Here is a 26,560-nt window from a genome sequence, read left to right on the forward strand (position 1 = left end):
ACATAAATTTTCGCGAATTGCCGCTGTCACACATTTTCGCGAGTGGTTAAATTCGCGATTGGGGGACCAGAGAAAATACGAAGTGGCAAAGAAAGTGTGAATTTTCAACTTACTAGCATATAAGAATGATACTAGTTATACACTGCATGAAAAAGACTTGCCAAACTCTGCGAACTAGTAAGTTAGAATTCAACATTTTTGAAGTGGTTAAGTACTGGCGTGAGTGTCGCCAGGCGCGGCGGCGCGGCAATGCTTGAGTGCAGACGTGGCGACTGAGTACGGAGACTTTCGTTCATTCAGGTGGCTTTAAATGAAGGAAAAATAACAAAAGTAACGAAATAGTCAACCACCTACCTTTGCAATTGGTATGCATATACAATACAAAAGGATACGTTCCCATAGGGTTGTCCAGTTGAAGTCGTCCCTAAACAAAAATTTTAAGTTGAAACTTGCAAGTTTCGCCGATGAAGCTTGAAATTTCCAACAGCTCCCGCATTCAGCAAGTTGTTCAGCGCTGGTCATGAGCTGCGCTGAACAAAAAAGCGTGGAGACTCCTTATAAGGGGTGCCCCCGGGGTTACTTATTATAAGGGGGACGGGGTTACCTATAACTTAAGGGGACGGGTTACTTATAAGGAGGGGCCCCCCTTGTGAGTGGGTTTCCCGAACTGAAATGCATGCAAATGAAAGAAAGTTTTAGAGTGAGAAAGGACCAAAATGAGTGGTTGGCAGCCCTGATAGTGTCAGTGATACTGATACGATAGTATTGTACTCGTACTCACCACTCATGTCACTTGATCATGAACGTGAACATAGCCATCCCCACACATGGCATTTCACTCAGCTAGCTCTCTCACATCCAGGCTCGGCAAGTTTTACGTTCGACGACTTGATTGCGCACTTTCGATTGCTGGGCATGGGGCGGCACTCAAATCAGAATGCCTAGAGCTCCGTACTCGAAGACACTCCGTTTCCACTGTATATACTCAGTAAAATAGACGACATAAAAGTACTATCTTTCATTCTTTGGTGCTAGTTTGTAGTTAATTTATGTGCACATTATTGCATTGTGAGTAGCATGCATGCAGCATCAGACATCACAGTGTAAACGCAGCAGCGACCCCAATACGTACCGTGAGTTGATACCCGTACCGTACTAGCCGTATACCGTGCATATGCCGTTCGTTCCTCACGCAATCCCCCGGAATCCGAGCGAGTCTGCTAGCTAGCGCGGAGCAAGGCGTCGGAGCGGCGAGTGAAAGCAGCAGGTCCGTCCCATGCCCACTGTGCACTGAACTCAGTGGTCCGTCCATGGGGAAAGTGTGTGTGTGCGTGCTGTCCTCACACTGGTGGCTCACACACTTTGTTGTTGTTGTTGTTGTTGTTATTTGAATTTATTTGGCGTTTATCATTCCTCAAGGAATATTTACACAAAATCAATATTCATAAAATCACTTTTAATTTGTCAAATTCTACCCTATATTATTTTCATTTTATTGATAAATAATTCAAAATAATACATTATATCAAAATGAAATCTCCCTCACTGGCCTCGGTTCGAGCTGCCCAATCGACGATCGTATTTTCTGGCCAGCCCGGCTCGGCTCCACCGAACTAAAACATAGAAAAAAAAAAAAAAAAACAAAAAAAAACAAACAAACAAAAAACAAACAAACAAACAAACAAACAAACAAACAAACAAACTATGTTAAACTATGTTTTAGTTCGGTGCTCGGCTCAGTACCTTGAGGAGACTTCTCAGCAAGGAGGGGCCATGATTGGCTGTCCGCCTGCCTAGGCCACTCCAATACACGAGAGGGGCTCGAGCGATGCTCGTGATTAATCGGGAGTATTCAACGCGAATTTTATCACAAATTTACATTAATTAAAAAACAAAACAACGCTAAGATATATTAAAGCAAACATCTAGGCTGTGTGCAATGTGCAGAATGATTAAATCAAACATATACTAGTACTTAATATCTAACAAAATTTATTGTGTTAGAGTGAATCTTCTTGTCCTCTGGACATACTGAACGAAAGCACGCATATGCTTTAAGTTAGTACTTCCTACAAACTGCAAAATATGGCGCACATCAGTGATATCTATTTCTGCTAATAACATACTTCTTTCTATTATATATATATTATATGCAGTCGATCGAGCCTAGCCTTTGTCTGAGGCTGCGTTCACATAAAAGTATTCGGTATTCGGTATTCGGTAGGGGAGAGCGGGGTGAGTTGGGACGCGGGTCAAGTGGGACACGTTCTCTGAATCAAAAACTGTTCAACAAATCAGCGATTGGCTTATATCTACAATAAGCCCCTAGCAACCATACATCACACTAAGAAAGCCATGCAGTTCGGCAAATTCTAAGTATGTATAAATTGCTATTGAAAATTTTCCCCAAAATATAATGTTTTTTTAAAATCAAGTTAATTAACCTGTTGTCTTTGTGTTCATGATTTCAAGGGCACAATTGAAGCTGGTGGTGAGCCTTATTAATATGCAACTAATATAACTTGTTTTTGACAAATGCCTGCATGGTTACTGAGCAGTCGTACATATTTATGTATATGTCATGTGAGGGACAGTTGGGACAACGTGTCCCATTTGTCCCTCATAATAGCATTACATGTAAAGCAGTTCAGATTTTCAAACATGTTGTTCAAACTTGTTTTGTTGAAGTAAAGATCATTTTAAAGCATGTTTGACTGTTTTCATTACCAATGTTTCATTATGCCTTCCAACTTTGACATTTCTATAGACCATCTAGGATGTCACACTTTACCCCCACAGTCCCATTTCTCCCTTGCCGTTGTCCCACTTCACCCACGGGTGGGTCAACTTCTCCCCCAAAATAAGTTTTTTTCTTTTCATTAACTGCAGAAAATTGAGAACAGTGCTACCCCCAGCTTATAGCTCTTTATGTAACCTACCATATGAACCTTCATGCAAGCCCAACAGGAAATGTAATAATCTCTTCTATAAAAAGATATAAGAAGAAAATCGGCGAACTTGAAATAATGTCCCACTTCTCCCCGCTCTCCCCTATTCGGTATTCGCTATTCGCTATTCGCTATTCGCTATTCGCTATTCGCTATTCGGGCACCGAGTACACCATCACCCGCACCGTCAACTCACCATCCCATGCAGTGCATGAGGATTTCTTCCTCCTACATCCCAGTAAATCTTATTAACAATTTCTAAACAGCATCAGAATGTCAGTCTACATGCTTATTTTTGCTAAAGGGCAAATCCAGACCAAAATTGTCATTATTTCATAAACGAGGGACGGTATACGCTGCAAGAAAATCGAACAAGTTCGATTCCCACTTTGCTATACTTTTCGCAGCTATTCGGTACTTTCGAATAGTGCCCTCTTATGTGAACCGGTGTGAGGAAATCCTATCCATGTATCGTTCGATTCAAGCTATTCGCGTGCCCTCGAAAACGAGCCCCGAATACCCGAATAGTATACTTCTATGAACGCAGCCTAAAACACGAGAAGAAAAAATGGGAGTCGTCACGCAAGAATAAACTTTGTGTATAGCAGGCCTACTTTGTAGAAACATCCTCCAATAGTACTCCTTGTTTATATGTATAGGGGTTTATGCTGGAGGTCTGCCGAGAATGATTAATAGTCTTTTTTTTTTTCCTTTTACCATGTTTCAAATTAAGGGATCGTATAGTTTTGGTTGAGACCTGGTTTCAGGTTTCTAACATTTTTTTTTTTCGGTGAGATAATGAGAAACCTCTTATGAAATATGAAAGAGCATGTGCCATGAGGAATTCAACGTTTATTTGATGAAAATTGGTTTTGAAATGGCTGAGATATCCAAAACAGAGCGATTGTAATAAATATGGGACGCACACTTTATTATAAACGATCGCTTTTTTTAACTTTGTTTTGGGATGTTTCAGTCCTTCCAAACCCAATTTTCATCAAATATATAAGTTTTGAATTCCTCTTAGAATGGTTAGCACTGTACTATTTCATAAGTGTTTTCTTGGTATCTCGCAAAAAGTTAAAAGCCCAATTCTCATCTCCACCAACCTTTATTGTGCAGCTAAAGATAACGTAACTGCCATCGGGGTCGGTTTCCAATCTTTGATTGTCCTTGAAAAATAAGACATGATGGAGTCCTGACACAATCTTGTATTCCAATGTCGATTTCGATCTGATTTGGATGATGTGTAATATACTGATTTTTTTTTTTAATCAATAGGACCCTATCTACCCACTTTGCCCTTCCTCATTTTGTATGCAGATGGCTCTTGCTTTGCACCTTTCTTCTGCATTTGGGGACAATGATTTCTTGAGCTCTAAGTGTATACAGCTTGTAAGTTATAGGCTTTACTAGTATTCCTCCCATCTTATAAGTGATTTTAATGACTCATCTTGCAGCAGCATTTTGAACACTGTCAAGGCAAGATAGGGATCCCATGCCGTGCAGATTGCACAATTTAGATATAGCTTCACAAGGCTTGGTGTGTTATAATTTTTCCTTGGTTTTGGGCGGAGGTTTACTTCTCTTTATAAGAGTGTTTTGAACTGCTTTGCTTTTTTACAAAGTGGAATTACTAATATTGTTCCAGATCTCATATCGTTCTGGAGAATGACTCATGTATCTGATATGGGTATAATGATCTATACGTAATGTCCATGTTTGATGTCTTCAAGATTTATCATATTTTGATTTATAGGCCTATATGTCAGTATTGTCTGGGGCAGACTATAAAAAATTTTGTTTGATGGGGCCCCATTTTCTCTTTCTTATTGTCTTTAAAACACAATAACAACAACATGGATAGCTTCTTCCAGATTAGTTCCCGGCATCATTGTATTTTGATATGTTCTTTTTTACTTAGTTCATTAAACGTTTCCTTGATACCCTCATGGATGAGGTCAAATTCAATACAATGACGCTTTTGCCCAATCAGTCATCATCAAAATTGAAATTGAAATGTTCCTCAACTGGATCCACAGATCCCCGTATAATCCGAATTAGGGAATTCCAAAATTTAGCATCATCACTAAAAATTATTCACCGCTATACTATAACATCAAAAGGTACTACCATCCGGCTGAGGGGCTTCAAGTCCAGAAAGTTCAACGAAAGGCCAGGGGATGTTTCATCAAGCTCATGGTCAGCGCTGACAATCAATAAAATAGTCAGCGCTGACAATTTCAGCAAAATCCTTGGTTTTGATTGGCTGATATGCTCTGGTCACTGACTGTGATGTACTGATGTATACTATTATTGTCAGAGACTGACAACTTGTCAGCGCTGACTAGGTTGATGAAACGGGTGCTGTTCGTTATTCCGAAGGTTCGCTATTCCGAAGGTTCGTTATTCCGAAGGGTCGTTAATCCGAAACACGCAGATTCCCTATACCTACAGGTTCGTTAATCCGAAAATGAAAAAGGGTTCGTTACTCCGAAGATTGGTTAATCCGAAAATGAAATTCGGAACAATGAACTTTCGGAACGAATCTTCATAGGAATAAAGAGCCTTCGGAATAACGAACCTTAGGAATAACGAGCTGTAACCGATGAAACACCCCCAGAGCACCTCAGCCAATCAAAATCATGGATTTTGCTGAAATTATCAGCGCTGACTAAATTGATGAAACACTCCCCAGGATGATGGCGTATACATCAATATTGTTCCGCAGGAGCACAACATCGGCATCGCGTGGTCAGCGAAGAAACTTGACCACGCGGGTGCGAAGCTATAGGATGCAAGTGCGAAGGGTCCTGAGCGAAATGAGCCTGAAGTTGAAGCAGAATATGATCACAGACAACTAGATGCACGACGTATTCGAGGCAATCAGCAGAGTCAAAAGATGATGTCGACACACTGTGACAGTCATTACAAGAATAGAACGCCTAATTTTCCAACGCCGAGTTTTAATTTCAATATCAATTTCGTATACAGCCAAGGAGCTCATCAGGGCAATAACCCCAAGAGCTATACTCCCCTTCACCACCCCCCCCCCCCCCACCCCCGGCGGTGAGAGTAAAGATTATAGTTCGGGTTAGGATTGTTGTTGTTGTTGTTGTTGTTGTTTGTTGTTTGTTTGTTTGGTTTATTTCTGCATTTTCTTTCTCCAAATACAATTGCAAATGAAAACAAAATGATACAGATACATACAAATCAATACAAAAAAAAAATCATTTGCGTAACAACATTCAGTCTGAAGTGGCATAATTATGAATCAAAATAACATATTAAGGCTTACTGTATCTAATAACAAAAGAGAAATCAATACAGGGGACCGTCATCATAAGCAGAGCTTGACGTGGATGAGGCCCTATCTGAATATGTGATACCAATGTAATACAACACCAATTATATATGTACTCATAAAACTCTTAATCTTAATACACAAAACACATTTTGCTACAGAAAAAAAACAGAAAAGAAAAATAGTGACTTGGCGCTTTAGAACAAGAAAAAAAAAAACAGCACGCAGCACCATTGACTGCTGCATGGTATAGTATAAAAGTGTAGGTGTGTGCGAGTGACAATGCGTCGTGTGTGCAGGTGACAGTGCAAGAGAGAATAAAGGCTGTAGCATGCCTATTTTGGGGGTAAGGTATACGCTTTAATGAATGTATGCAATATCATTATCAAAGAAAGGAAAGGAACGGGAGGGAATGAAAAAAAAACACTTTGCATGGATCAGGGCTTACTGAGAATTCAGAAAAAAAGAAGAAAAAGTACATTGATCAAAAACTACTAACTGGAGACATATTTCAATAATAAATACTTTTTTAAATGAGCTTTAAAGGAAAACAGTGAAGTACACTGCTTTAATTGATCAGGTAGGTTATTCCAGACATCGGGACCGTAATGTCTAATTGATTTCTGAGCTAAAACAGTTTTGGGGTTTACAAGGTGAAAATCTGTCGAACGGCGAGTTGGATATGTGTGTATATTCGAATTTAAGTGAAAAATATTATGAAATAAAGAGGGAAGTTGATTTGTTGCATACTTGTACATAAATATACCTGTTTGTAAAATGTGGATGTCCTGAAGCTTCAAAGTATGCAAACGATGAAATAAAGGATCTGTATGAGATAAATATGTGGAATTAGTAATAATACGAATAGCACGCTTTTGGAGTAAATACAATGAATTCAGTTTAGTAATACTACAATTTCCCCATACAATATTTGAATACAATATATGAGGCAAAATTAAAGAATTATATAAAATAATCAGGGATCGTTCTGATAAAAGATCTTTCAACTTCCAGAGTACACCAATATTTCTTGATAGGGTCCTTTGTAAACAGGATATATGTTCGTTCCATGTTAAATGAGAATCGATTGTAATGCCTAAAAATCTAATAACCTGTTTCTCGCAAAGAGAAAACCCATCAATTGATATGTTGACATTAAGATCCTGTGAGTAGGGTTTTCTAAAATAAACGAAATTTGTCTTATTAACATTCAAAGATAACTTGTTTGATTTAAACCAATTCAATATATTCAATAATTCAGTGTTCAAACGATTAACAAGTGTCCCTATATCATAATCTGATGTAATAATGGATGTATCATCAGCAAAAAGTATAAAATTCAAAGATGGAGAAGAACCTATAATATCATTTATATAAATGTTAAACAACAGAGGCCCTAAAATGGAGCCTTGAGGTACCCCACATTTAATATCAAGTTTGTGTGATTCATAAGACTGAAAACTAACATACTGTTGACGGTTTTGCAAATAATTTATAAACCAGAGCAGAGCGTGACCTCGTATACCATACGTATTAAGTTTATGTATCAATACTTCATGGTCGATGGTGTCGAATGCTTTCGACAAATCCATGTATATACCTATAACATGCTTTTTATCAGCAAAAGCTTCAATCATTTTATCATACATGTGAGCGATTGCATAGTCAGTAGAATATCCACTTCTAAATCCAAATTGATTGGGTATCAATAAATTATTGGTTTGTAAAAACTGATATAACCTTTTATACACAATTTTTTCAAGAACTTTGGATATACTTGGTAATAATGAAATTGGTCTATAATTACTCATTAATTTAAAGTCATCTTTTTTATGAATGGGAATAACTTTTGCAAGTTTGAATGAGTTCGGAAAAATGCCTGTTGAAAGAGACATATTAAATACGTGAGTTAGAGGGCTTGCAATGTAAAAGATTATTTGTTTCAATAAATGAACACTAAGACCATCATGCCCACTCGATTTAGTTGTTTTCAGATTCTGAACAATATTGATTATTTCATGGTCATTGGTAGGCGTGAGAAATAATGAATTTTCACAAGGATTGGGTAAATAATCAGTAAAATGTGTATTACATGAATTCATATTAGATGCTAAACTAGGACCAATATTTATAAAATAATCATTAAATGAATTGGCAATTGTGGTAAAATCAGTAATTTCCTCATTGTCAATGATGATAGAGTTGGTAGTTTCTTTTACCGTCTTTCCCATAAGAGCATTGACAGTTTTCCACAATGAAAAAAGATTATCCTTATTTTTTTCTATATTAGTTGAATAATACAATTTTCGGGACAATCTTATTACTGATGTTAATTGATTTCTATATTTCCGGTATTTCATAAATGAGTTATTTCTTTGATTCTTTATTGCTTGCTTATATAACTTATTACGGGTTGATATAGACCGCATAATACCTTTGGTAATCCAGGGTTGTCTATTTTTCTTTAAAGGTTTCCGTTTAACCAAAGGAATATTTCTCTGATAATAATACAATAATCTGCTGATAAATTTTTCATAAGCAGTATCAGCATTGCTTTCATCAAATACATCGTCCCATTCTTCCTGCGCTAAATCAAATATCAAAGAATTTATATTACTTTCTGTTTCCTTATAATACATTTGAGATTTTTTATTTTCAAAATACTGTTTTATTTTCAAAGAACTATTGTTGATGGTAAAAACAGGTAAATGATCGGATATATCATAATAAAATATACCATTTATAAATTCTGTGTTTATTACATTTGAAAATATATTATCAATAAGAGTTTTTGTTAATAAGAGTCTTTGTTAAGAGTTGTTGTTGTTGCTGTTGTTGTTGTTGTTGTTTTGTGTTTAGTGGCGTTTTCCATTCTCTTTAGAATATTTACGCCAAACACTTAATAAATTTCTTTTCCTTTTATCATTTTTTTTTAAAATAAACAATATTGTAATGAGTATCCTTGGTCAGCTGTCGGTATATACGTCTATTTTGCCTGCTTAAAATATCATATCTTAACTGGTCAATCCGGCTCATTGTCTCGAGCAGACTTCTCAGCCGTTATTAACGGCTTAGGCCCCTCCGATATGCAGGCAGTAGAGTCCGATGCTTACCAGCACAGGAACGGTCCGATTGAGAGCCAAACAAAACAAACAAGCGATATTAATAAAATACAATATAGTAATCACATATATACATTTTTTAATAAAGTAAGTAATCTCTGGGCTGTGGTGCGCATGGGGGTATTGCCTCTTCAGAATATACCTCGAGGCAGAGTTAGTGCAAACTATGTACACTCATAACATGCATGAAAGTTTATCTAAAATCGTTGTGATCTTTTAACATATAACACAATTGAAAGAGCTCTTTGGTATACTGGGTTAGTTGAAATTAGTAAGCTTTGAATGCTGTTCTCATGAATTTTTGTTTCAACTAACATCACGGGGATCATAGCTCTGGGTATGATATATCTGGGGCAGAACATAAGAAAATGATCAACCGTTTCTGGGACTTTACAATATTCACACATACCCGACACATGTTGGTTTATTTTGAAACAAATTGTCATTTAAACCTAAGTTCCCCATCCTGAGGCGATGTAGAATTGTCTCAGCTCTTCTGTCATTCAAAGTGCATAGATAGGTCTGAGAAACCTTTCGTTGAACATATTATTTCAGGGGGGAGTTTGTCTCCTCCCATCTAGCATTTAATTTGCCATTTTGTCATAATATAACACCTTTTCAGTTTTTTTATTAAATTCATATTTATTCAACTTGTTATTCACTTGTATGGAAACATTTTGTAAAGCCTTTTTTGCTGCTTTATCTGCCACTTCATTTCCTGTTATTCCACAGTGTCCAGGAATCCATTCCAAATTTACTAATATTCCCTTAAAATATAGATTAGTGCAGAAACTTAATATTTCTGTAACGAACCTTTCTTCTCTCTCAGTTGAGATCGAATGGCTTGAAGGGCACTGAGTGAGTCACTAAAGATAAATACTCCTGTTCGAAGTGCTGGTAATTGATTAGGTTCAGGTTTAGCAGTGGCGGATCCAGGCGGGGCTTGCCACCGGGCACACGCTATCCTTATTTTTTGTTAAACAATAGAATAAAAAGAATGGGGGTGCGTGCGTCCCCTTTATAGCAGCGCCCCTGGCCGCCCCTGATTGGGTTAAGGTCAACGGAAAGAAGGTTCTTGGGTAATTGCCCTAGACCCCCAGGGAGATATGGGAAGAACCTCCCTCATGTACAGTATAATTATGTACAGCTATGTTTCGCATTCCACTACGAAAGTCAGCAGTGCTATACTGTAATAGCCGCGTATCGAAGGGCGCATTTTGAGGAAGGAGGACAGTTGGCAAAGGTCTGGAAACCAGACTACTTCGCCGAGGCTTTGGTGGACGGATGAGGCGCAGGCGCGAGCGAGGAGAGGAAGATGAGATCTGATACGACAGATGATGAATGTACCGTATACTGTAAACAATAGGCTTGTGCTTGTGCCTGCTGCCATGCCTGAATGAATGAAATGCACTACCTGCTGAATACAATCTACCCGTCGCGTCTACGAGGGCTAGGAAGGCTATCATACCTGCGAATGTCTGTGTGCCTTTAGAGTTGCCAAGATCAAGAATGGCTAAGTGTCATTATTATCACAACTGTGTCGAATTCTTCGGGAAGTGTTCGGCGTTATTGTTTATGTTGGTGCAGTGCATGGGAGAGCGCACATCACCACCAACAGTTGGTATGTATGCATGGTTACAATGACAATGCAGTGTGAACAAGGTCAAGGATAAAATACACAGCCCTGTCGCTGTACACAAGTGTACAGCGACAGGGCTTGTGTACAGCGACAGGGCTGTGTCCAAAATGTGTAGTAGAACGTGGTCTACTAGGTCAAGGAGTACTAGTACCAATGCTGGTTAATTTACTGTCTGTGTGCACTATCTACATTCCATGTATGTCCCCATGTCAATTAATGGGCACCATGCATTATTATTCTTCATCATCACCATCATCATCATCATATCATCATCATCTTCCTCTTGTCTAGCTCATTGTCTGCTCTACCCCCTCCTCGATCATCAAAGGACCTTTGTTCTTCTTAACTTCTTTCTCTTCTTGTTCTGTTCTTCTTCTTCATGTACTTCTTATTCACCATCTTCTTCTTCTCTTTTCCTCTTCTTCTAATGTTAGCTACGTAGCTTCTTTAATTCTTTGGTTTGTTTCCCAGAACAGATCTACTCTCTAGATCTGATCCCAATTCCTACCACCACCCCTCCCCCCTCCCTTTTCCCTCTTACCTCTTCTTACCCATACAGCAGCCCCAGAAACTACTGATGGTTGTTGATGCAGTGTATCTTGTTGCTGTAATTGTTTAGCTCTACAAATCATCAAGTTTACTATGGTAGATCCTAGTAGTACTACTAATAATAGTATGATTATGTATAAAAATTTTTGCTTTTCCCTCAAATTGGCATAGCCCCTATTTTTGTATTCATTGTACATTGTTTTTTGAATTGAAGAAGTGCATAGTGTTACAAGTTTTATGAACATATCGCAGGAATATTTCAGCCTGTTGCTGTGACCAGGGAGGTCTCTCTCACACCTCCCTGCTGTGACTAGCTAGTATGCACAACTGGACCAGATACTGTCCTGTGCACAGTGGACTGCATTGTCACTTCATGACAGTGCTGTGCACATTGTACCGTAAGGGTACCGGTTTTCGACACTTTCTCTTGTTTATACCATCAATACTGCACCGTTTTACCTAGGAATTTTGATATGAAGTTGAGCTACAAAGGCCAATAATAATATGCCTTGAACAAATTCCAATTTGAATGCACTCGTGTTCAATTTTTAAGCGATTTCCGTCACGCCGTCGCTGGCATCAGATTTCGACACCCAGCATAATTTTTCAACACAATCACAGTGCGCATCACACATAAATCACATGGCGCGGCGTACAGTAACAGTACGCGTACACTGCATTGTGGATGCAAACCAGCAATCATACTAGCGCAAGAATTTGTTGTTTCCTCTATAACGTGTCTTAATATGGGAATGCCGAAATCTGGTGCCACATTCTCAAAGCCAACTCTTTCTACAAGTTTGCTTATTTATCACGAATTCAGCCATGAAAGACATTTATGAAATCAAACATCAGGATTTGGCAAACAAACTGATACTCAAGTAAGGTAACCGGCATGGGTTTCATTTTACAGCGATGTATACAAAATGCATCGTATTGTTTTGAACCCCTAAAAATGGCTGACATCATCATTTCTGCTGACACTGTGTTGCTTTTCTCCTAAATATTCTACCGTCGGAATATGATGACAAGTGACAAACGGTGTTTAGGACTAGAAATGTGATTGATAACTTGGTTGATTGTTGAAGTCAGACGTTTGTATTGAGTTTAAGATTTGATAAGAATTATCTGCTGGGTGTCGAAATCTGGGTCCTGTCGAAAACTGGTGCACTAACGGTATAAATAGTTACTGTTAGCTTGACCAGCATAAGCCGTACGAAACATGGCTGTCGAACATCTGTGCAGTGCGATACATGCTAAAACCATCCTTAGGGTCTGTTATGATCGTGAGAAAAATAGTCTATAGACTAGTGGTAAAACTACCCCCCCCCCCCCCAACTTTATGTGCACCACACAAAGGAATACATTTAGGTGTCATCACTTACAGCGTAGGCCCCCCTCCACTTTTTTAACCCGAAAGTATATGTAAGTGGCAGTAAAAGAAAAAGATGGAGATCATGAGGTATGAGCGTGGTAATGTTATGTTTTTGCGCTGAAGACCCCATTTTTTTTTTTGGGGGGGGGGGGGGGGGGGGGGGGTTGTCAGCTGAAGAAACCCGGAATTAAAGGAGAAGGGGGTAGACGAGCTGAAGACCAGCAACCATAAACCTTTTTTTGCATTGTACATAAAATTTTAGCTTGTTGGCAATTGGACAGAAGGACTGAAAAAAGACTATTAAGAACTGTGACTTGTGATCTTACTGGACATATCTGTTATGGTATATTATGTTTTAAAGACCTTTAATGTAGTCTAGAAACATGTATAAACCAAGATTTTTCAATACAATACAGACACTGTGTACAAAGTATTTGCAAAGCATACCTAGTGCTGATGCTCCGGTTTCCTTTTTTTATCAAGTATACGTGTATTCAAAACTTTTTCAAACCTAGCAGACAAATAGTCGGGAAGTAGGCAAGCTCACTGAGGTGTGGCAGTTTGCCTGCATGTAGTCCAACAAAATGACTCTAGACGGTCTACATTGTACCAAGTAGTCTACATGATAAAGATTAATGGGATTAAGAAATAATTCTGTGCCAGCAGTTAATTAGATTCTACTTTTTTTTTTACTAATAATTCGGTCATAAAGCACTCTGGCGGCAGATGGACCACACTAATTGGCAAGTGTAGCATCTTGTAGTAAGGGCTAATGTGCAGTCATGCTTCTGTAAACATCTACACTGACAGACAGGCCGAACATACTCTTTATTGTCGTGGATGATCTCCGGCCCTCACTCAGTTGTTATGGTGGACCAATCATCTCCCCAAACATCGATCAACTCGCCAGCCAATCGGCAAGATTTACACACGCTGTGACACAGGTAAGAGTGAAACACATAAAGTAAGGCCTATGTAATATCACTTGGCATACATTGTATCTCCTACTCTTGACATCAAAATAAGCTTGAAATTTGCAGAGGGTTGATTGATTAATTTGCTTATCTTATCACTCAGTCTGTACCTGCATTTGGAGGAGCAAATGATTTCATTGCAATTATTGTATTCTTTGTAATGAATATAGAATGCTTTGAATATAATTGACTGGAAATTGACTGAGAAATTTGAAGGAAGAAAGAATAGATTTACTACACAGTATATTTTCCACGTGACATAGTTCCCAAGTGGATAAATATTATTCACTGACAAAGCAGAAGAGCACTGTGATGATAATAACATTGTCCTCTACAATTTCTGAAGATCTCACTGTGAGTCACTGATTTGCTCACTGATAACTAGTTTCCAAACCACTCAGTACTTTCAGATTATTACAACAAGCAAGAACAACAGCAGCAGCAGCAAAAACAAACATAATGTCAAAATGTTGTTGAACATGGAGAAACCAAGAAAAGTGATGCCCCCGGCACCCTTTGGGCAGCCGGGCATAAAAAGTGTCAAAATTGATTAAAAGAAACACATATCTTTGAAAGAAAAAACTGCGCTATTATGTTCTTAATGGTAGTTTGTGCATGGTACATTTATTATTTGAAATTTCTATCTCACACATTTTCTCCATCATTTCTTTTAAATTTAATATTTAAGACTTTATTGTATTTTGTACTTTTTTCTGTAGCATTTTGTCTCAATCTTTTAATCTACAATATCTTGTACACAGTACACTTTAAAATTGGCTTCCACTTTTTGACACTCCTTTGTATTCCAATAATTTGGCTTTTCTGTGCATTTTGTCTCACCCTTTTACCCCTTTTAACTGCCATCATTACAGGCCTCGAATTACCCGGGAGGCAAAAGGCAATTTGCCGCAATGCCCCATCTACTTGCCGCAATGCCTCTCTCAAAATGACCATGCTTACTGCAACTTTTCCTTGCTGCCCTTAAAAAATTTTGAGGGAGAGTGCCCCTAAAACCCAAAATTGCCTGTCCCTAAAACTGGCGAAATTCGAGGCCTGCATTATTGTGTTGTTCTTAAATCTATTGCCTCTGGCTCCCCATTTATATTCTATCCTTGGCAGGTTGTACACAATGAGCTGGGTGATTGTTACAAGCCCCACTTTATTCCTTTGTGTTTGCACACCCCAGTACTTTATTCCCCTTCCATAGATGATTGGCTCTCTTCCTTTTAAAACCAGTAGCCCATATAATACTGCATCTCAACAGACTTTGTAAACTTATCTCTGGGTGTTTTCCAGAGATCATTGTCATCAGTAGACAGAAGAATGGTCCTGTCGAGACTTCTGACTGTTCCTTCCAGTTGTAAGTGATTGTACGTATTAAAACCTATGGTGTCCATGTGAGGTGGGTGGAAGGACAAGTACATTCTTTAGGGAAGAGATTGGTGTAGGAAGATCCCATGCTTCTCCAACCCAGACTTGAAAGTATTCCTATAGCAAAGGAGCCAAGATTACTGATGAAGGGAGACTGTTCCAAGAGTTCCAAGAGTCTACCGTTCTCTGAGTAAAAGTTCTTGTTCTCAGGATAGTGTTGGATCTTTGTTTGAATTTATATAACTTTTGATGATGTCCTCTTTATGCTTTAATTCATGTATATATAGCCTTTGGGCTTTTTTTGATCTTCTTGGCTTCAATTTAAGCCTTGGATCCCAAATCACATTACCATACTCAAGAAGAGGACGTATGTATGAGAGCCTGGATCTGGAGATTCTTATAAATATTGGCTTGATAAGCCCAAACATGTGATTGGCTCTGTTTGGAATGGCTCTGTTAACAGTTTTGGCAACATGTTCTTGGAAGGCTAGTTCATTGTCAACGATGACTCCAAGGTCCCTCATCTCCAGAGCAGTATCATGCAAAACCTGGTTGTGCATGTAATAGGTTGTCATCTCTCTTCCAATGTGCATGACTTTACATTTAGCTGGGTTGAAGGCAAGTTGCCAACTCCCAGGTTTAGCCCAAGCGGTTACCTTATCTAAGTCTCATTTGATGGGGCTTCATCTTCTGTGACTGCATGTGAACCCTTTACTGGTGATGTGATATCTGAGATGAGATTAAGGACTCCTTAATTCTAAAGTATCAATCTCTGGGTCACCATGGTCCTCTGAAACGTGGAGTTGGGAATATGGGTCCCACATCTCTGATCTTCCCTATCTCTTAGGACTAGCTCCTCTGGTTCCTCAATTGCCCTGTGCTCATTAAAACTTAAACCCCAGAATGGATTAAAAAATTATAATGCACTTTGCAACAAATTTGTACTACCTGACTTACTATTCATCTTAATGTGCCGTCATGTGGGCCACAGGTAGGCAACCGCAGTATATAACCACACACCTGATGATCTTGATAAAGGACTCTGGTTCCCCCATCAAAGTTTGCACAACATTTGACAATTTTTGCATTCTCCACAAAATACACCTCACTTGTCAAACCTCATCTTGCTTGCAAACTCTATTGTGCATTTGTGTATGTAATTAATGCACACAAGCCTAACTATACTAGCCCCCACCTGTTAGCATACATGTACTTACAATTGAATTGTTATTGAATCAAAGAGTTCTCGTTTGAACTATTATATCACCAAAATCAATTAATATCATTGGGGTCGGGATACTAGCTTGTCAAGGTCTTGGTTGTGAAGAAAGATGTATGACACTCAAATTATTTTTTTTTCCCCTGAACGCCATAGCAAGCTGTCTGTGGACCAAGCCGCACATCCTTTCTGACCAGTCGGCGTCCAGACACCACCAGGCTGTATGACTTTGGGTCCTACTGGCGCACACACGCTGGGAATTACACGACTCTGCCGCAGCATTTTAAGGAGAATGGTTATTTTACAGCATCCATTGGCAAGGTTTTCCATAACGGTGAGTTTAGAAGTCCTTGTCGTTCCTTTTGCCTTTTAGCTTTTTTTCTTCCCCCAGATATTCCATTAATGTAGCAATGTACCAACATACTAATGTAACATAAATGTAACTCGTGATCGGGAGCAGAGGAACAAACAAACAAACCAATGAACAGAACACAAACAAGCCCAGAAATGCAGAAGACACGCCCCTTTTGGAAACTGGCACCCGGAGGACTGATAAACAGCTAAAAGTAGTATGACATATTTTTCTGGGACCATTGGACCGTCGCCCCAACATACTTTGTGCCTTTTATCATGAAACTTGCACCCATGGCCAGCGAGGTTCGTGAGGTAAGCCATGACGCAGCTATAGAAAAGAAACTAATTTTCTAATCATTTTGTAAGCAATAAGAATCCATTCTTGAATTATAATCTCATGATGTGTAGAAAATTGATGAATTTAAAGGACAAGTTCACCTTCATAGACATGTGGGTTGAGTGAATGCAGCAATATTAGTAGAACACATCAGTGAGAGTTTGAGGAAAATCGGACAATCCATTCAAAAGATATAAATTTTTGAATTTTCTGCTCAGTCACGACTGGATGAAAAGACTACTATAGCTTGTGATGTCACATGTGTACAACTCAATAAAGAAAGAATAAAGAAAATTCAACATACTTCCATTTTTCTCGCACAGCAAAAGAACACTCAACTTCTCTCTTCCAGGAGGCAGGGGGAATAATATTACCCCTAACATATGTCAGTAACAAGTCAAAGAAATGTGCACTTTATTCAAAAAGTAAAGTTTTGTGAAATTCTCTTTTTATTTTCCTTCTATATTGTTGTACACATGTGACATCATACACCATAGTAGTCTTCTCATCGAGCAGTGATTGCGCAGACACTTTAAAAATTCATAACTTTTGAACGGATTGTCCAATTTCCCTCAAACTTCCACCAATGTGTTCTGCTAACCCGTTGAGGACGAACTGGTTTTGCTACAACACGCATTTACCATAGACACTTGCCCGAGTATACTCGGGACTCGTCCTCAACGGGCTAATATTGCGGCATTCTCTCAATCCTTATGTATATGAAGGTGGACTTGTCCTTTAAAGATATTAATGGGTGGAACAGACCATCAGAGAAAAAAAATGCTGGCCTCTAGTCCTGATAGATAAATATATGGAATAATGATGATAAATGTACCATTGTCTTTTGCCATCTTTGGAGGGTATTAAAAGTGTGCTTGTTTATCAGCAAGGATGTCCCATGATGCTTGATAATCTGAGTCCTTGACATTTGTCTTCCTGAGTTTATTGGTCCATAGATGCAAGCAGTATACACAAAGTAATAAACATAGCAGGAGATGTATGGGATAGAAATACAAAACAAAGTGGACAAATGTACAAGTTTCTCAAACTGTAACACCAGAAAGATTTGTGGCATGAAAGTTTTGCATATTAGAGCCAATGGCCTTTTTCGCAGTGCTCATGAAACTGTTTCAAAGTGCCAGTTGGCAAAATTACAGGTGTTCTACATATACTGGCATTTGATGCATTATGTAGACTAAAACTTTCACAAATCTTGGCTCCTTGTAAAATTCATGAAAGTTTGCATGCTTGCGAAAATGTCTGGTTTTACAGTAGCTGACATCCTGCGACATCCTTTTTGAACGTGTGTGTATTGTACTGTCGGTAGAGCACCGGGCTAGCGTCCGGAGGTCTCGGGTTCGAATCCCGATGGAATCCCACTTTCTTTGCTCATTTTTCCACTGATACAGATGATACTAACATTATGGAGCATGCTGTTTTCATGAGGCTGTTATTCTATGTATAATTGTTGTTGCTGCTGTTTCGGTCATACAATGTGATCTATACATTTCCTATCTTCAGGAGTGGTCTCCAATTTTACGGATGATTTTCCATACAGCTGGTCAGTTGAAGCATGGCATCCTCCTACTCAGAAATACAAGAATGCAAAGGTGTGTACCGGTATGTCAGTTGTTCTTTTTTTAACAACTGTACATTGCTAGAATTTACTTAAGCCTTGTTTCAGAGATGTACGTTCTCAGTCAAGATAGATTGTGCTTCGGCCATGTTACCTTGCCCAAGTGGCAATTTTGCTTTTTAATAGGGATCGAGTATTCCAAGGGCCCTACAAGTTAATTTGTCAATATGCATAGTATGGCGTGCTTTGTAGTTGAGATGACACACCCTTTAATTCATTTTACATAGCGTGAAGGAATCACGCAGAAGCTTCACAGGATAAGTGTAAACATGTTAATTTTCACTGACCATTAATTTTCGCATATTTCACGCTACTGTGAACTAGTGCAAATTCTTGAACCCATGAAAATATCTTCACCCTTTTCTCTGCTCATGTTGAATGAGTTGACAAGTGCGTAGTGCAAATTTAAGAACCCACAGTGTTTTTGAGCCGCTCAGTGCGAAAAATTAATTTCGCGAAAATATCAATGTTTACAGTAGTTGTCCAGAAACCAAAGAAAGTTATCACTGTTTACCCAGTGTCATTTACTGCAGATTCAGGTCTGTCATATTTTGTCAAAACAGTTCAAAAAATGGAAACTACAGTAACGCACGTAGAGTAGCTTAGAATTCAGTCTTTGAAAGGCTCCCTTCAAAACTGTTAACTAAAATATTCTTCCAGTCTTCCTCTTTAATAGAGAGTCATGTACCCTAAACACTCAGCCTTGTTTACATAGAGTAGGGGTAGGAACAATATCAATTTTCATCCAGCACAAATACCAGTAGTGAAGTGGCCCACCTGCCTACCCAAGCAAATCATCTTCGTGATATGCTGCATAGCCCTTTGAAGATTAAAGGACAAGTTCACCTTCATAAACATAACGATTGAGAGAATGCAACAATATTAGTAGAACACATCAGTGAAAGTTTGAGGAAAATTGGACAATCGATGCAAAAGTTATGAATTTTTGAAATTTTTGTTTTGGAACCGCTGGATGAGGAGACTACTACAGCTTGTGAGTCATATGCGTACAACAGTATAAAGAAAATATAAAGAAAATTCAACATATTTTCACTTTTTTCGCATAATAAAAGAGCACTTGACTTGCCTCTTTCTAAATGCAGGGGGAATAATATTACCCATAACATTTGTCGGTAACGAGTCGGGGGAATGTGTACTTTTTTCATAAGATGAAATTTTGTGAAATTCTCTTTATATTTTCCTTATATTGTTGTACGCATGTGACATCTAAGTTTTTCACACACTGCAGTAGTCTTTTCATCCAGCGGTTACTGCACAAAAACTTCAAAAATTCATAACTTTTGAACGGATTGTCCGATTTTCCTCAAACTTTCAATGATGTGTTCTACTAATATTGCTACATTCTCTCAATCCTTATGTTTATGAAGGTGGACTTGTCCTTTAAGAAAAGTTGAAGAAGAAGTTATAATTCCGTGATTGACTTTCAAGCTTTGTGTTGAATAATGAGGCTATATACTCTCCGATTAATGACAATGCTTGTAAATTCAGCTGCTCTGACAAGGAGTAGATAGTGGAGTTCTACTTATTGACTTTATCCCTTTCTGTTCCTGGCTCTTATCCCCTGTTCGTAGCATTTAGTAATCCCCTGTTAATCTGTTAACTGTAAAGTTTGCCAGCCTATTCAGTTGTAGCAAAGTGCCTGAGTCAAGCCGAACAATGCGTTGGTGACACGAAAGGGAATTATAGGGATGAGTTGGGTTTAACCATAGTCCTTCTGTGTCGATCAGCAAACAAAGCACTCAAAGTAGCACACTAGTTTGCGAACAAAACACTATAAGTGTCGCACATGAGTAACTTTACCCCCACCCACACATAGTGTGTATTGGGGTATATAGGACTCACTCTGAGGTCGGGTGGCTGTCGGGTGGCTGTCGGGCTGTCTGTTTGTCAATTGCAAAATCATGTGGCTCGTACTATTCCCTCATTTTTTGAGCAATTTACCTAAAATTTGACGTCTGTGACTGCTGTCATAGGTAGATGTGCAAGAAACCTTATTCGTCAGTTTGGATTAATGCGCTACCATGGTAACAGCAAAGTTTCATAAAACTCCTACAAAATGTGGATCAAACTATACCTTCTCAGTTTATTATATTAAAAAGCAGTTCAGTAGAAATTTGGCATTTGTGATTAATGTACTCCACCTTTTTTGTTAGTGTTCAGAAATCTGTTGCCATGGCAGCAACAGTTTTTAAACAAATCATACAAAATTATGTGGATCTCGCTGCTGTGTTCGTAAGCATTGAGTTCGGACATATGATCACTATAATATGTCATCATGCAAGATTTTTTTTTGTGAGTGTCAATATATCTTTTGCCTTGGCAATAGCATTATACAAATTTATCCAGAAATTATGTATGTGGATTGAGCTAACTCCCTCAGTTCGTGAGCATTTGAATTCAAACATGGCATATGTGGCCACTGTAGTATGTAGATGTCCAAACTTCATTTTTAAAAATAAAAATCATTTTCAAACTGTTGCCATAGTAACAACATTTTTTAAAGAAAATCATATAGATTAGAAGTGGATTTACAGTAGCCAACTCCTTTAGTTTTGAGCATATTACTTGAGATTTGATACATGTGACCAATATAAATGTTAGATGTGCAAAACTCATTTTTCATCAATTTTTAACAATGTGTTACCATGGTAACATTTATTTAATAAAAGCATGCAAAAATATAGTGGATTGAGATAAGTCCCTATGTTAATGAGCATGACTTGAAGTTTGGTGCATGTGACTGCTATAGTATGTTGATATGCAAATGTGATCTTTCCATAGTGTTGAATGTGTTGCCATGGTGACAGCATAAAAAAAACCCTTTTAAACCAAAAGAAGCACTCTGAGAGTGTAGCCCTCCGCCAAGCAGCTCATTTTCACCACTGATTTCCACTGTATGTATGCGTGCTGAAAATCACCTGATTTCCAATACATAGAAGCCTTTTGTTACATCATCAACTTCCAGCTGCAAATTCAATGTGTTGTTTTTTTCTCGCATAATAAAAGAATACTTGACTTGCCACTTTCAGAAGGCAGGGGAAATAATATTACCTTTAACATACATCAGTGACGATCAAGGAAATGTGCACTTTTAAAAAAAAAGCATAATTTTGTGAAATTCTCTTTGAATTTTTTATCATTCTGTGCATGGTGACATCATAGACTGTAGTAGGCTTCTCATCCAGCAGTGACTGCACAGGTACTGTAAAAATTCATAACTTCTGCATGGATTGTGTGATTTTCCCAGAACTTCCACTGATCAATGTGTTCTCCTGATATTGCTGCATTCACTCAATCCACATGTATATAAGGTTGACTTGTCCTTTAACAAGGGAAAAACTCTTTGATGGCCATGATGTTTGTCACGAAAGATTTATCCTAAGGTTGGATCTACAGCTTTATCAATAGTGCTGGTTTCAGTTTCATGCAATTGCTGATTTAGCTCATGAACCCTGTACAGTGCATCAGGAAAGCAGCTTGTTTTTTAAAGGGGCAGCTTACCCACATTTACCCACATGTATAATGTGGATTTAGTGAATGCAGAAATATGAGTCGAACACGTCGGTGAAGGTTAGGGAAAATTGGTCCTAGAAAGTAACTGGTATAAATCTTTCGAGTTTCAGTGCTGCCATTGCTGGATGAGAAGAGTACAACAATTTGTGGTGTCACTGCTGGACTATGATATTAGGAAAATGTATGGGAATTCCACAAAATTTTTTTTTTTAAATGAAAAGCACACATTCCCATGATTGCATTACTGACATGTTTTAAGGGTAATACTATTTTTCCTGCCTTCTGAAAGAGGTGCATAATTGCATCCATCACATCACATTTTGTGTGAAAGATTTTATGATTTTACTGAACATGAGCTGTGAGCTACGTCTTTGCAAGGCGTAATGTGTAGATCTAAATAGTTAATACACATTTTACTGATGGTAACAGATGTTTGAATCATTTGAAGTGACAGAGGACCATTATCAGTATGGGCCCTATGGGGGAGTGATTTTGTTGCTAAATATCCATCTGTTAGGTGTATTCGATGTGCAAGCAAAATCTTCAGCCCTACTCAGTATTCTCACTATATTTGCTTGAATCATTTCAGTTACAATATATCATTTCAGATCTCAATTTCTTCTTAAATAGGTATGCAAGAACATGGATGGGACCTTGCACCAGAACCTTATTTGCCCAGTGAAGGTTGAAGAGATGCCTCTGGAAAGCCTTCCCGATATTCAGAGTACAGACTATGCCTTGAAACTCCTGGAAGAGTTTGCATCATCGAAATCATCACCACCACCACCATCATCATCCTCATCATCATCATCATCTCCAGAGCTTACCAAGACAAGTGGTTCTCCTAGTGATAAAGAGCCAGCATCAACGCAACCATTTTTCCTGGCGGTAGGCTACCACAAGCCGCACGTCCCATTCAAATATCCCGAGGAATTCCGATCGCTCTACCCTCTCACATCGGTGCAGATCGCCTCCAACCCGGACCTACCCGCAAAACTGCCTCCAGTGGCATTTGAGCCGTACTCGAGTTTCAGCAGAAGAGAGGACATTGCTGCGCTGAATCTCAGCTTCCCATATGGACCCATGCCAAGACAATATCACGTGAGTTCACCTGTGGTACTTGAAACCTGATGCTAGAATACCAGTAATTTGCTTAGTTTAGATGATTATCATATTAATGGTTTCATCCTAATACTCCTACAGCATCTCTCTTCTTCTAGTCTCTTACTCCTGTATGGTGTAAAATTCTCCTTTCTGTTTGTTTGAGGGGGTCTTTATTTTGTTGGTGGTGGGTTGTTGTTTTTGTTACTGTCTTTCACTTCCCGGTAGACTTCTCTTAATGCACTGCACATTTAGTTTTGTGTCTGTCGAAGTATACACACTGGGCTGTATTGATGTCTGGGATTGTATTTCTTTTATTAAATGTGGCAAAAAAACTGCTGAAAACTGCTTATCCAATAAAGGCGAGCCAATGGAGTAAAATGGAGTCAAAAGGGGCCTGAGCTATCGATCCTAGCAGAATCTTCGTCAGAGGCAAAATGACAATGGGGGCTGAGCAAACAGTGAACCCTGAAAGGAGTACCAGGAAGAGGCAGCAAAAGGAAGTAATCAAACATATAAAAGTGTATATACACACACAGTAATGATAATGACAAATGTGTGCTTCACATTTAATGTGTGCTTCACTGCTCACTGGGAGGTCTGTTTGGGCCTTTTTGTGATATAGATACTGGTTTGCTTGTTTCTTTTAGCAGTCCAAGGTTTTTCCAAAACATGGTCAAGACATATCTGAATTATGTATGTATGTATGTATTCATGTATGTAAATAAATAATTAGATAAGTATATGTTTTATAGATTTTAAATGCAAATTAAATAAAAACATATTCATTTTTATCAAGTTGAGATATATGAGAATAAATCTGCTAAAAATGAAGAAATGAAAACTATATGAAATGACTTTGATAACATCTCCAAAAAACACTTCTTTTTATGTAACAAGTGAAAACATGAAAACATTTTATCCTTCTAATTTAATGATGACCTTTAAAAGAATTGAAAATGGCATTTATCTGTTTTTGTATTCAAACTCTTTATACACACAAACATACGTATACATGCATGCAACCTATAGATATAAAATGTATGATTGCATTCATGTACTATATGTATACATACACACACACACACACACACACACACACACACACACACACACACACACACATATATATATATACATATATATGCCTAATTTTCTTTTTGCAGTTTCTTCTTCGACAGAGTTACTATGCTGCTGCAACATACACAGACTATCAAATAGGGCGTTTGTTGCAAGGGTTGGAGGAGAATGGCTTTGCTAATAACACAATCATTGTGTTTCTCGGTGACCATGGTGAGAATGATGTGAATAGTTTATATTTCACGTAACACTCTTTTAGATATCAGAGGAACATGAGTATAAATGATTATGAGATATATTTCGACCGAAAAAAAAAAAATTCTCATGGTTAATGGGGCATTTAATTTGAGTATCCTTCTTGGCATCAATTCTGCACTGAGAGTAGAGTCAAGCAGGTTTGGGCACCAATAGTGTGATAAGACAGTGAGATACAAGGAGAGTAGGGTAAAATGGGCTCCTTTACAGAGTGATAAAATTTCTATTGAGTAGATTATTTTCGGCCAGTCAAATAATTTTTGGAAAGTTGAAAAACATTTTGAGAAGAAGTTGTAGCTCTTAGTCGATTTTGAGACTATTCTACAGGCCATACCTTCATGGACTGTGAGTAGTGGCAATGCCTTGTTACTATAGTCCATTGTGAGACACTTTTGCATTTGTGTAGTGTGACTTTGTGAACAAGCCGAATATTGCGACCCACAATTTCTTGCTTTTATTTGGTTTTGCTTTATTGCAAAATAGTCAGGTTGACACTGATAACTGTGCAAGTTTCTTTCACTTCTTGGGCGAAAAAGACAGATAGATAGAGGAATTGTCAATCTCGCATGTAAAGCTGAAGTTATATTGCAGTTTAACACTTTGAATAAATCCTTATCATTGATGTTTTATCTGTTTCTAATCTGTTCCAGGATGGCAGCTTGGCGAGCACTCAGAGTGGGCCAAATATTCAAATTTTGCCCTTGCCACTAGAGTTCCACTCTTGGTCCATGTACCAGGGGTGACCAACAGGAAACAGTCCCAGGGAACCGGAAAAGTTTTCCCACTCCGGGATCCCTTCGAGGAACAAAGACGTTCAACACATTATTATAATCAAGGAAATGCCTGGAAGGAAGGCCATGAGGTGACCGAGTTTGTAGAACTTGTGGATCTCTTTCCGACTCTTGCAGACTTGGCTGGATTGAAAATTCCGGATGTCTGTCCCCCCAAACCATTTAAGATTGATTTTTGCTCTGAGGGGGTTAGTTTTGCTCCCCTCATCTCACAAAGTGCCAGAAGGAATGCAAGAACGTTGTCCAGATGGAAGAATGCCACTTTCAGCCAGTACCCTCGCCCAGGTGAGAGGCCTACTGAACAGACCGACCTGCCCTCACTGGTCAACATCACCATAATGGGATATTCCATGCACACGCACGACTACCATTTCACAGAATGGATTGGGTTCAACCACTCCACCTTTGAGGGCAATTGGTCCGATGTGCGTGCCAGGGAGCTGTATGTTATGGCTACTGACCAAGAAGAAAATCACAATGTTGCAGAGGATCCTTCGTATATGGATGTTGTAAGGGATTTGCATGTAAGACTGATGAGTGGTTGGAGAGACTGTCTTCCTGAATTTGCTAGGTCTTGAAGAACAGGAGTTATTACTATAATGTGCATTGACTTTCCTTTTACCTTGTTCCCCAAAGTACATCTGCTGATATGCTTCCTTTGACGAACAGCACAAATCATATACTGTAAAAGTTGAAATATTCGCGGTGTTGAAATTTTCGCGCATTCCGCACAACCAGAAGCTAGCGTGAAAATAAAAGCACGCAAATATTTTTGCATGCCATATGTTCCAGTAGTTGAGGTCTTGATTCTGTGGAATTAGAAACACGCTCAACTCTTCTTGACTGGCCAAGCACGAAAAATTAGTTGTGCGAAAATATCCACTTTTACAGTATAATCAAAGTTGCTGAATGATGAGGGGAGGAGCAAAGAGAATGATAGAACAGCAAAAGTTTTGTAGGTATCAGATTAA

At 38.5% G+C, this 26,560-nt stretch overlaps 1 protein-coding gene across 1 annotated transcript; it reads left to right on the forward strand.

Annotated features, from left to right (window-relative positions):
- Positions 1 to 10,810: 10,810 nt before the first annotated feature.
- LOC139710125 (iduronate 2-sulfatase-like) lies at positions 10,811 to 26,560 on the forward strand. Its single transcript, XM_071622059.1, has 7 exons — positions 10,811 to 10,995; positions 13,748 to 13,881; positions 16,658 to 16,835; positions 18,714 to 18,802; positions 22,993 to 23,463; positions 24,630 to 24,756; positions 25,449 to 26,560. Exons 1-7 carry the CDS (start codon positions 10,884 to 10,886, stop codon positions 26,165 to 26,167), a joined length of 1,830 nt encoding a protein of 609 aa, XP_071478160.1. The 5' UTR covers positions 10,811 to 10,883; the 3' UTR covers positions 26,168 to 26,560.

The sequence above is a fragment of the Diadema antillarum genome, unplaced genomic scaffold (assembly GCF_040938485.1).
Source record: "Diadema antillarum isolate AM-2024a unplaced genomic scaffold, OU_Dant_1.0 seq00001502_RagTag, whole genome shotgun sequence".
In the NCBI taxonomy this organism is placed as follows: Eukaryota; Metazoa; Echinodermata; class Echinoidea; order Diadematoida; family Diadematidae; genus Diadema; species Diadema antillarum.

Bases quoted from the DNA above. Each gene is read 5' to 3' on its own strand.
- LOC139710125 (XM_071622059.1), top strand. From the start codon at position 10,884: ATGGCTAAGTGTCATTATTATCACAACTGTGTCGAATTCTTCGGGAAG. The intron at 10,996-13,747 runs GTATGTATGCAT...CTACACTGACAG, and splicing joins CACATCACCACCAACAGTTG to ACAGGCCGAACATACTCTTT. The intron at 23,464-24,629 runs GTGAGTTCACCT...TTCTTTTTGCAG, and splicing joins CCATGCCAAGACAATATCAC to TTTCTTCTTCGACAGAGTTA.